General features: G+C 39.5%; 1 protein-coding gene across 3 annotated transcripts in view; it reads right to left on the bottom strand.

The window, feature by feature from the left end:
* Positions 1 to 7,812: 7,812 nt before the first annotated feature.
* Positions 7,813 to 12,859, bottom strand: part of MYH10 (myosin heavy chain 10) — a 187,534-nt gene continuing 182,487 nt past the window's right edge. For all 3 annotated transcript variants that reach the window (XM_072641088.1, XM_072641087.1, XM_072641089.1), the window contains exons 40-41: positions 11,614 to 11,786; positions 7,813 to 9,467 (exon numbers count right to left, since the gene is read on the bottom strand). In XM_072641088.1, the coding sequence (XP_072497189.1) occupies positions 9,323 to 9,467; positions 11,614 to 11,786 (318 nt within the window). In that variant the 3' untranslated portion in view covers positions 7,813 to 9,322. The remainder of the gene's footprint in view (positions 9,468 to 11,613; positions 11,787 to 12,859) is intronic.

Here is a 12,859-nt window from a genome sequence, read left to right as displayed (position 1 = left end):
CATGAAGAGACCAGATGGAGCATTATTGTTGAGATAGAGGAAAACCAATTTTAGAGTGAATCAGGAGTAACATCTAAAAAGACTGGAAATGTAGATTGGAGGAAGAACAGTCCATATCAACTAGGGTAGTGGCTAAGTGGAGTGATGATAGGGAGAACTGACCAGACTTGGCAATAGATTGGCCATGTGGCATGAGGGTCAGGGGGTAATTGAGGATGACCCATGAGGTCGCTAATTCAGGTGACTGGAAGGAATGGTTTCCTCAACAGAAATGAAATTTCTTCCAAGATTTTGGCAGAAAGATGAATTGTTTTGGACATTTGAAGTTTGAAATGCCTATGAGACAACCAGTTCAAAACATCTAAAAAGCAATGAGAGAGCAAGCACCTCAGGGTGCTTTAATATCTATAAAAAACCAGGAGCCAACATTATATGACATGCAGAAAGGCTAAAGTATTTCCTAATGAGACCTGAGGTAAAGAAAAGATGTCCATCAGCACCACTATCTGTTAATATAGTTTCAAAATGCTAGCTATGGTAATAGAAGAAAAAGATATTTAAGAAATAAACAGAAGAAACGAAATCATTGCTTTTTGCAGATGATAAACAATAGGGAATAAAAAAATCAATTAAAATTAATTGAAACAATAACTTCCAAGTTACATGACCAACAATAAATCCACATCAACCATCATCAGCCTTTCTGTATTTTATTAATAAAACCTAGTAGGAAGAGAAATTCTATTCAAAGAAGCTGTAGAAGTTTAAAATATCTGAGAGTCCATCTATGAAGGAATTATATGAATACAACTAGAAAATTTTTATAGAAATAAAGACACCTAATCATTGTAGTTTGTTCATAGATGGCATGAAGATGTCAATATAACAACTATGACATAAATACTTATTCAGTGTCAGGCCAGTGTCAAGATTACATTATAGAGGTGGAAAGAAAAAAGAATGAAATTCAACTGGAAGAACAAGAATCTCAAGGAAAATAATGATAAAAGGGGGTGGGGTGGGGCGAGAAGAGCGCCTAGCAGTATCAGAGCTCACTTAACCTATAAAACTATTTGGTCCTATCTAAAAAAAAGGGATGTTGATCATTGGAACATACTAGGTACACAACATAACAGAAGCAAATGGACAGAGTCACAAAGGTTTTTGATAAATCAAAGACACCAATTGCTGGGACGAGGACTCATTCAACAAGAATTGCTGGGAAAACTGGAAAGCATTCTGGCCAAAATTAGGTATAGACCAATATTCAATCATGGTGCATACCAAGATAAGCTCCAAATGGATATGTGACTTAGATACGAAAGATCACATCATAAATAAATTAGAGGACCAAAGGAAAAAATACTTTTTGTAACTGAGGATGGAGAGTTCCGGACCAAACAAGGATAGAGAGAATTACAGGACATAAAATGGGCAATTTTGATAACATAAAATTGAAAACTTTTGCACAAATAAAATCAATGGAATGAAAATGAGAATTGAAGTAATTAACTGGTAAAAAAATCGTTGTAGCAAGTTTCTGTTAAAAAGGTCTGATATTCAATATATATATGGAACTAATTCAAATCTGTAAGAACACGAGCAACCCCCTACTAGGTAAGTGGGCAAAGGATGTGAATGGTCAGTTCTCAAAGGAAGGTGTGTATATATATATATATATATATATGAAAAATAACTGAATCTTATATGTATGTACACATATACATATATATAGCATATGAAAAAATGCTCCCAAACCCCAGGGAAATGCAAATTAAAGCAGTGGAGGTTCTGCTTAACTATCAGATGAGCAGAGATGAGCATTGTGAATAAATGCATTTTAAAACTTAATTCTGATCAATGCAACCATTATTCCAGAGCACGGATGATGATGAAGCTTGCTCCCCACCTCCTGACAGGATGATCTGAAGGTACAAAATGTGATAAATATTTTCAGTCACAGCCAATGGAGGAATTTGTTTTGCTTGACTTTTCATGTTGCTACAAAGGTTTTTTTCTTCTTTTTTCCTCTTAGTTCAGAGAAAGTTGGGAGGGAAAAGAGGCTAGTGTTAAGCTTGCTAAAGGAAGGAAGGAGTTTTGATGAATTTTTTTTAAATAAAAGAACAGAGAAAACAGGCCAGAAGGAAACACAAAGTCTGTAACGTTGAATTTGTTATTTATTTAAAAGGAAAAGGAGGCTATAGAAAAGCAAACTGTAACAGAGAGGTATGGTAATGCCCCATTATTATGAAACCAGTTTTAACATTTTTGTTCTCAAGAAATTTATTTATCATACTGTCGTTCATTCATTCATTCATTCACTAAGTGCTTGTTAGGTGCTGGACAGAGTGGGGTGGGGAAGTCAGTAAACAAAATTGGGGATGATGCAGTTGTCTTTGTAATTATTTTCTGATTTTATTAACTTTCATGGCACAAACTTTTACTATGAATACAATGTTACTGTGAATATTAACAGAAAAGGTGTATTTATCATGTTTCAAAAAAACCCAAACTAGATGGACAATAGAAAGGTAGCGCCTGTTTTGTAAGGCCCCAGGACATTAGGTGGATTTTCCCTGGGGGATTTGTGGAAAAATATGGTCAAGAATCTCCCAGGCCAGGACAAGATAAGGAGTTGCAATCTGTGCTAATGGCGGGAGCGCCTGTATAGATGAAACCACAGATTCTTCAAAGTATCACAGAAAGATTCTTCCTTTAGTTTTAATATATCCTTAAGAATATTTCACTACTTTGATATAACTTGTCCTAATTGTAGATATTTACTTGCTGGCCAGAAAAAAACGAAGACAGCAGATCAGTCAACTTCCAACAACTTAAAATGGATACTTCTGTTCCATCTAAAAAAACTTCCATGATAATCAGAGATATGGAGATTGCCTAAACATGGAGCCTTCACACTGACCGTACAAGTTCAGAGCTGGACCAAGGCTAGGCCACAGATCTTACAATTTCACATTTTCTTAAAATGGTTGGAACAATTCATTCTGCTTTGGAGGGAGTTATTAATGAGAAGCGTTGTAAAACATCCCCCTCTCCAAAAAGTCAAGTCACAAGCACTTGGAAGCTTCATGTCTGGTGGTACCAGGGAGACTGATGGGTAATTTTTTTTTCACATAGAATTTCCACATTTAGAATTGACCCCTCAATTCTCTACCCTGTTCACCTCTTCTACACTAGCCATTCTCTCCTCTTTTCCCCATTTTGGTCCCTGGGTGAAAAAATTTAACTTTATACTTTCCTCCTTTCTTGAATGCCTAGACCTCTTATTACATCACTGATTTATGTCCTAACAAGCCTCAGCTTTTGATTACTCCCACCATTCACTGCCTTAACTCCTGAACAAAGGCAGAAAAAAATCCTGCAACTGTTCTGATTGGATTTGCTACAAATTTGTTCCACCACTGAACTGGGCTCTCACTAAGGCAGTGAGGCACCATTGGTGCTTCCTCCTCTATCAACTCATTGGGGCAGCTAGGTGGTGTGGTGGATAGAGCACCAGTGCAGGAGTCAGGAGGACCTGAGTTCAAATCTCACCTCAGACACTTTACACTTGCTAGCTGCGTGACCTTGAGCAAGTCACTTAACCCCAACTGCCTCATCCTGGGTCATCTCCAGTTATCCTGATGAATATCTGGTCACTGGATTCAGATGGCTCTGGAGGAGAAGTGAGGCTGGTGACCTACACAGCCCTCCCTCCCTCAAAACAAAGTCAAGTGCAAGTCATGTCAGCATGTCTCTGATGGCATGGTCTTCTTCGGCAACAAAGGATGAACACACGCACACACACTAAGTTATTATCCCACTCCACAGAGGCTGTTCTAAACCATCTCATCCTGCCTCAAATTTCTCATGCCTTTCTCTCCCCCCATCCTCTTGGCTGAGAACCTTGCCTCATATTTCATAGAAAAGACTGACACCATTCTCCACGAGCTCCCTCTTCCCCATCTCATATCACTTCTATACCTTCTGCCACTATCTCCCCTTCACCTGTCTCACATGATGAAGTTGCCTTACTCCTTACCCAGATTAACTCCTCCACAGGTACAACTCCCATTCCATCCTGTCTCCAACATATTGCTTTCTCTGTCATCCACACTCTTTTACTTACTCTCTCCTTAACCCCTTACATTTTGGTTTCCATCATCATTCTACCAAAACTATTCTCTCCAAAGTTACTAACAATCTCTTAGTAGACAAATCCAATAGTCTCTTCTCAATCTTCATTCCCTTGGACACTTTAATAATCTCTTCTTTCTAGACTTCCACTCTATTCTGGTTCTCATTCAATAAGCTTCAGTGGATCCCTTTTGCCTCCAGGGTTAAATACAAAATCCTTTGGCATTCAGAGCCTTTCATAACCTTGTCTCTTACCTTTTCAGTGTTCTTGTACCTTACTCCCTGAGATGTACTCTTTCATCTGGTGACACTGGCCTCCTACAAGATACTTCACCTTTGGCTCTGGACGTTTTCTCTGGCTTTCCCCCATGCCTTGGAACGCTCTCCCTCTTCATCCCATCCTACTGACTCCTCTGGCTTCTTGTTAAGTCCGACCTAACATCCCATCTTTTACTGGAAGCCTTTCCCAACTCCTCTTAATTCTGGCACTTTCTCTGTTAATTATATCCTATTTATGCTGTTTGCTCTGTATATATTTGCTTTCCCATTGTCACTCTCATTAGATTGTTAGCTCCTTCTGCCTCTTTTAGTGTCCTTAATGCCTGGCACAGAGTAGGTGCTTAATATTTAGATTCATTGGGAGAAGGCACTTAAATCTGAAAAATGGGATGAAATTGTTGTCCAGTCTTGGCAGTTGATGATGCTCCGTAAAGAGGCTGGATTTTCTCTGTGGGTTAATTAGGAAAGATAAAGGAAGATATGAGTGTTGAAGTAAAGGGAGGATTGAAAAACAGAATCACTACTAACCATTCTTCCATTTGTGAAATCAGCACCTGTTCGGCTCTGCTTCCATCACGTCCACATGACCCAAGGGTGTGTGAAAGCTGCTGCAAAAGAAGAGACCCCACTTCATTACCCCTGTGATCAAAGTGCAAAATACAATACTGTACTAGAGCTGAATAAGAAGATAATGGATGGCTGAAGCCTTCATCAACATGAGTATCAAATCCCAAAGTATGAAGGCTATGGGGAGCAGGGAGAAGGCTGTAAGCCAGGGCCCTCAGTCCTATCCCTCCCTAGTCCACATCCTCCTCTGCCTTCACTTGTTTCCTCTTGAACCCTGCCTCTTTAATCTCTCTTTCATTTTGGATCTATTCACCCTCTATCCTTTTACTCATGATTGCTGCTGCTTTTATACCTCAGACACACTCAGTCAGAATTGGATATATTCTTTTCTTCCCACTATTTCTAAACCCTGTTGTTTTAATTCAGCAAATTCTCTTTCTTCAAGGTGTGCTCCACTGGTCTATACCACTTGGTCCAGACTCCTGCTGCTGTTACAGACACCAGCCTCTGGGTCCCTTCCTCTCCACAGTGAATTCCCTAGTTCGTTGTTTTCTCTATACCCCAACTCCTGCCTTCACATCGAGGAATGTCTCCAACACCCAGTTTAGCCTGTTCAGTAAAGCACTAAATTCTGACCTTTAATCTTGGGGTTATCTAAATTAGATAATCTCATTTTTTACTTTTCTTTTTTTTGGACATATCAGTTGCTTCCAAAGAAACAACCCTGTGAGCTTTCCATTTAAAAAGTTAAGCAAAACCTAGTTTAAAAGAAAACAATTGTGCCTAACAGCATATGTGAATACTTCTTAATAGAAAGGATGAAAGCAGGTTAACTGTGGTCATTTGGAACCAACCTTGGACCTTGTATTTCACCTAATTCTTCATTTACGTTATAATCAATGTGGGTGTTCCTTTTTCTTCACTCTACAGAGTTCACTGAAGTCTTTTCACATTTCTTTTGAGTTCTTCATAATCATTTTTACTCCTATTATTCTTACCATTCCTTTGGTTTGAATTCACCTGAGATCTTGGGTAGTTACACCTTCCAGGATTCAAGAATTGTTCTAAAAAACCTACTCTGATTAGAGAAGGGGGAACAGGCTTTTCCCCTTGGAGCCAGGAGTCACACATCCTCATCTTCCTGTGAGTTCAGACTGAATGCGGCAGTTTTGCTGGGTGGAAGAGGCTTGCGCTTTCATCAGACCCTTAAAGTTTGTATAGCTCCATGTTATGGTCACAATCTACTGAAACTAGGTTTCTTTCTGCAGAAGTGTCCAATATTGTTGACTTTTTAGAAATATCTATAGCACTCTGAAGAGGATGATAACATAAACTTCACTTCAAAACACCAGAACAGCCAACTGCCACTGTTGATCCTTAAAAAGTTTTAGATTATTTTCCTTCAAGTTTTAAACTTTCTCTAAAAAACTGACATCTCTGAAGAACTAAGACTTTCTACCAAAGACTCTAGGCCATAAAAGAGTTGGGCAGGTAAGAGAGGCCCATCTACCCAGATTTTGGTGCCTGAAGTCCAGAAATATAGGAACTTGTTTTGTTTGACTATGAATATTTGTCCCTCCACCCTTCTTTTTCTAATGGACTTAGGTGGGGTAAAAATAAGTGTTTATTAAGTGAAAAAATTAAATAAAAATAATTACAACTGAAGTCTAATGGTGGCTGTGCCTGAGAAGAAAACAGTTTGGGATGGTGGACTTTGCTCACTCATCTGAATTAGAATCCAAATGAGATTAACTCAGGCTAGACAAGAAAGTCAGATATCCAAAATCTAAGTCATAGCTTTCCAGTCCATTGCAAACTAACAAAGATTTATAATTAATGCTGATTCCACATCACTACAAATTCATGTCACTTTCACTAGAGCTATAGATATGAAACAGAAATACATTAAATGGTTATGTAAGTAAATTAATAACATTATCTTAATGGTAACTGTATAAGCCCAGTCATATTAGACTAATAATGATTAAGGCTTTCATGCATATAAACCAATACCTTACTTTCCTTCATTGTTACTCACCCCATTCTTATCCTCAAATCATCTTGGCCCAGAAACCACTGAAAGGAAACTAGTTAGAGTCTTCATGCTTTCTTGGACAGAGAAGACTGCTCAAGAAGCATTCAGTAACCCTCCTCCAGATAGGATTCTGCTTGATGACACCACTGCCCATTTCTTCCACACCCCATGTCATGGACCCTTGGCCCCTGTGACAACAGTATGTATGTATCCTTTCTATCTCTACTGTCCCAGAACCTCAGATGGAAGCTTTGAGGAGTTCAGAGACTAGAATCCAGCAAAAACAGAGCAGTTTATCAAAACAGTGTCCACAGAACATTCTGAATTTTTAAAAAAAGTCATGTGATGGAAAGAAGCTAGGATAGGAATCAAGACAGCTGAGCTTGAATCTGGGTCACACCATTATTTATCTGCATGGTGGAGGCAAGTTATTCTGCCCCTCAGAGTCTCCATTTTTCCATCTAAAAGTTAGAGATAAAAGCTGTTTTAACTAGCTCTGTTATATAAATAGGAGCTATTAATCAGCCTACCCTAGCATAAGAATCATCTGCTGGAAAAGAGAGCAGTAGGACCTACATAATGAAACATGGAGAGTAACAATTTAAGACGAATGTATTTTGGTGAAGAGCTGGGATGACTTTAGGTACTTCAACATTCACCAGTGACTATCAATGTTAAGCTGCAGAACAGAAGGTGAGAAAGCAGATTTTATGTTCATATGATCATTCTTGTTTATTGAGGTCTGTTTATTCTCAACGATGCTTTTTCCTTCAAGTAAACAGAGCAGGCATAAATATCTATAATAAATTTATTGTCTTACAAAAATCATTGTCTAGAAATATGGGGATACAAGAAAAGATGTTTGCAGTCAAGTGCCTGGTGGTCAGCAGCCAGTATGATTCGTAAAGGGGATGGGATGAAATAAGAGATTCCATACCCACATGACAAAACCTTCATAACTGATGTTAAAGCTTTAAACCCAAAATATGAGTTGTGTTCTCAAGCCCATTGCAGAAGATCAAAGATTTATAATTAACACTGATTCATCATCACTGAATATTCATCATACCACTTTCACTAGAGAGGTACATGATATGAAGCGCAGTCAAAAAATTAATACATTAAATTGTTATATAGGTAAATAATATATTTAACATTGTCTTAGTACTGTAGTGTCTAAGGCACTTTCTGTAATGTCAGATTATTTAACTATTAACCAAAAGAGAATGCTAAATATTCACTGTAACACTGTTTAAAAGGGAGAAGGGAAAGAAAAGGATTCATATTCACTGGCATGTTAACATTCAGGAAAACAGGTATCCAATGCTGAGCCTCTAAACCACTGACAAACTTGGAACAAGCATCAGATGTAGAAAACCAGTGTTCCCCTTTTGGGCTCAAAAGCCATGGCTGGAGTTCAAGGTCAGCACCAGAAGCTGCAGGGCCTTTCACAAATCTCTGCTCTGGAGTGCAGAGGCTGCTCACTCATAAGGAGTAGGAAGCACTAATAGACACAGGATTCTGGAGACTCATCCAGTAGTAAATAAGTTAATTTCTACTTGGAAACTCAGCTGCAAAGTTTTAACTGTCCTTCTGCATAGACCAGATCTCACCAAGAAGAGTCCACATGTAGATTCAAAGGTATCATACCCAGAGCAGCTGGGCTGTCCGGAAGGGGCTGCTGCTAGTTAATCGGAGTGAAGGCTACTCTCCCCGTCCCATTCTGGTCCTTTTAGTACTTCCAAAGCCCTTTTTCACAGTTTGCTCACTGATATAGTGTTGATCACAATATGAGAATAAAATGAAAGATACAGGTGCGGTTTGGTCTTCACAATGTCCTAAGGGACTGGATACAGCTGAGAAGCCAAGGGCCACATGAACATAGGAGATGCTAAGTTAACTGTCTGTACAACAGAAAGCATGCATAATAACAACCATGGGTCTGCCCCAATAAAAGTATCTGGGAATGAAGGATCTGAGGTTTCCATTAAAAAAAAAAAAATCTTCAGACAGCATTTTATGAAATGGCCTTCCAAAGAATATTTGGAAAATAGATGCATTGAACAGATAATCCTGTTTAATATATATGTAAATATAGATATAAAAAAAGAGCATTTGTACCTATATTTGAAGCAGGGTATATAATGGGGAGGCTAGAGAGCCTTAAGACACAGTTGATCTTTCAGTAAATAACCTTATAATTTGCCCATTTCCTCTGCTAATTGGTGGCCACAAGGCAGACTGGCGGTCAGGGAAGTCCTTGTTCATCCCACAGTATTGCAGCTGGCTTCCGGCTCCCTCTCCCTACTCCACGGGTGCAGGTGGCATCTCATTGACATCACTGGTTTTGCTCTCTGTGTCATCATCTGAGAGTTCAAGGGACGCTCCCTCAATATGTAGCTGGCGCCTGCTAGATCGACTGGAAGAGAAGGTGATTGGGCCTCCCCTCCTGGGTGGAGAACAGAAAGAACCATTAGGACCAGGAATGTTGACATGCTAAGGCTGGGACCTCTGGTTTTTGTTTGTCCTCAGGGCACTGGCACTTGCTGCTTGTGGGTTTGGGGTCTAGAATCATTCCAGTCAATTCATAGAAAACTATGTCTCCTCAAGGTAAATGCCCTGGAATCTATGCTGGGTCCTGGGATAGAAGGACCAAAGAAATCAATGTCATATGAAGGTATATGACTAACTACAAACAAGTGGCACTAGTCTCTTGTTTCTGTTTTTTTGTGGGGGAGGTGGGTGTGGGAGGAGCAGGGGGAGAAACAGGACAAAGATTCTAAAGTTTTGGCCATGATGGCTAACCTGTACATCAAAAAGCATTATTCTTAATAAATACGTATTAGGAAGCTGTTGCTTACTAAGTCATCCTCTTTCTCCCCCTGGGCATGCAAAATTCACTATGAAGACAGAGACAGGTGATTGGCAGTGCCATGACAACATCTGCTACCAACGAATATTCCTTTTATCTGGTCAATGAGCCCATCCTTGCTATGATCCAAGAGGACATTCAATCTAGTTTCTTCTTTTACCCTTTGTATGCATATTTAATTCTTCTAGAAGACTACTGAACAGAAAGGACAAGCTACAGGATCTGTTTCTCATTTAATCTTACCAGGATATGGGTTAAAAGATGCTAAAATGAACATCCTGAATAGATAAACAAAGACCAATGACTGAGTCAGAGTCCCTTCACCTCTGGAGGCCTCAGATGGACTAGATAAATCTTCCAAGCTTCCAGCTCTGATGTAAGATTACTTGTCATATCTTAAACAATCAACTCCAAAGCAGGCAGACATAGAGCTGGGGACCTCAGGGTACTGCAGAGTCTGTGAGTCCATTAATGCACTGAGTATCATCATTCTGATTTCCCACAAAACAGTGAGATTTGGTGTATAAAAAAAAAAAATCAATGGATGCCTTATGTATATATATATTTTTCAAACATGGGTAGATCTTGTGATTAGTAAAATACAAATTACTTTAAAGGCATTATTAAATTCCTACTAGCTTTTTACCATCGTGTTTTCTCAAATGATAGGTGTCCTATCAGTGTCATAAGGGCTGCTAGGCTGTGCAGTGAGCAGAGTGCTAGACCTGAAGTCAGGAAGACTCATCTTCTTGAATGCAAATCTGGTCTAAGATAAGTACTAGCGGGGTGACCCTGGACAAGTCACTTAACTCTGTCTCAGTTCCTCATGTGTAAAATGAACTGGAGGGAAAATGGCAAAGCACTTCAGTGTCTTTGCCAAGAAAACCCCAAAAGGGTCACAAAGAATCAGACATAACTGAAAATGACTTAACAAAATATCAACATCATAGAGGGGTCTGAGAAATGTGTGAAGTTGAAATGGGCTCTTCAACTAATAATGATTAGGAATCACCCAACATCCAAAAGCTTCAAGGCTCTTGCTAGCTGGGTGACTCTGGGTAAGAAGTGCCCTGCCTACCTCATAGTGGCTGTTGCTAGAATCAAACTAGATACCATAAAGTGCTACATAAGGAAGTTTGTCATTATTAAAACAACAAGGGATTATTCAAATTTTGTAGAAATTGGTTGTGTCAAAATCCTGCTTAAAAGGAGTAGACCACTAGGGTGCTTGGAAAGAAATCCTAAAGAGGGATCAGACATTTCAACTGTAATGGTATCAGATGTAATAAAATCAGGCCAAATAAGTCTCTCTGGACAGAAGATGTCCATTTTTCATCTACATCTTTGGCTGACGGCACTGGAACAAAATGAGCTGAGTAAGTGCTTCCTGCTGCGAAAGCCTCCCTGCAATGCTGACACCCAGAATGAAACCCATTGCCCCACAACCTGCACACAAAGTTGTCTGCCCATTTCACATTTGTCAAGTTTAACAGAAACTCTTTCCAAGAGTATGAAAAGTCTAGTCTTTGCAAAGGCTCTGGTTTGTGCTCCCCTTACATTTTCTTAAATGCTGAAATACTGCTTTCCAAAGCTTTCATGGGGTAAAATGTACTGGATATGCAATCCCGACACAAGACGGCAGCTACCAACATCAAGCCTGAATATGACAAGAGCCACCTGACTTTGGGCCCAAATAAATCCAAGCTTGTCTATGTGAACTGACCTCAGTCTGTTTTTCAGCGTGCTGACTTCCCGGCTCAGGCCTTCATTGGCTTCTATGGCATCATCCAGCTCACGCTGGAGTTTGCGCCGTGAGGCGTTGGCACGGGTGGCCTCCTCTTCAGCTTCTTCCAGCTGACGTTTGAGCTGCTTCATTCTGGCGTTGGCCTTTTCCATCTGATAAATAAAATTCACAAGTGGTTAAAAAGGAAAACCATTAAGTCTGAGTGGGAGTAGTGAAAAAGTGATCATCTCTCACATTCAACCTCATTCCATTGGAAAGGGAGAGGGATTCAGTTAGTAGGGCACACACAAAATAAAATCTGTCCATAGCCCCCATGTCGTCCACACCTCAGGGAACTCAGGTTGGAACACGGGCTAAGAGACTACAGAGATGTCTTAATAGCATTCTGCTTTCAGATGAAAGAGGAGGAAGAGGCAAAAGCTTCCAAGTTACTGGTCTACTTATCTCAGGTTACCTACATGAGGCAGTGAGTATCAGACAGCAAGTATGAAAGGGCTAGACTGACTAGAAATTATGATTAGTGACAAATTATTATTATTATTGCTATCAAAGGCCACAGGACAGGGAGGAGAGAGCTAGGATTTGACCACTTACATCATTCCATAAGAATTCATGGCATTAATACTTTGGAGAGATGGAAATCTGAGTTTTGGTGTGAGGGAAAGAACTGACTTGGTATCTATCTTGTAGTTCAAAAATCCTGAGGTAGGATCATATTTATAATCACTGAATCTTTACTTTTCGGTTTCCTGATGCTTTTTAATTTTATTCTCAATGCTATCTAATAAGATAAGCTCAGATAAGCAGAACAAATGAATCCACTGACCATGGCTGACAGCTTCTGAGAGGAGGGATGGATGACTTTGGTCACTGGTTTCCTGTGGTTATCACCCTTTTAAAGTAAACACTTTTCTAGTTGCCTTATTAAATTTCAGAGAACCTTAGACTTCTTTTGAATTTTTAAGAGTCCTTCAAAGCATATGGATACTGTGATTAACGGCTTAATTAATAATTGAAGAATTGTGGTAAAACGTCATATTGGTCCAAAAAAGAATTCATTATCTTTCCCCCAAACCCTGTCTTCTTCCTAACTTCCCTATTAGAGTCATGAAGGCTTATAACCTAGGATTGTCATCCTCAGTGTTTCCTTTCTCTCTGACTTCCCTCCCCACCCACATCCAGTAAGCTGTCAATGCCTGTTGTTTTTAACTTCCTAACATCTCTT

The sequence above is a fragment of the Notamacropus eugenii genome, chromosome 2 (assembly GCF_028372415.1).
Source record: "Notamacropus eugenii isolate mMacEug1 chromosome 2, mMacEug1.pri_v2, whole genome shotgun sequence".
In the NCBI taxonomy this organism is placed as follows: domain Eukaryota; kingdom Metazoa; phylum Chordata; class Mammalia; order Diprotodontia; family Macropodidae; genus Notamacropus; species Notamacropus eugenii.
Note: the sequence above shows the minus strand (reverse complement) of the source record. Positions and strands in the feature narration are given on the sequence as shown.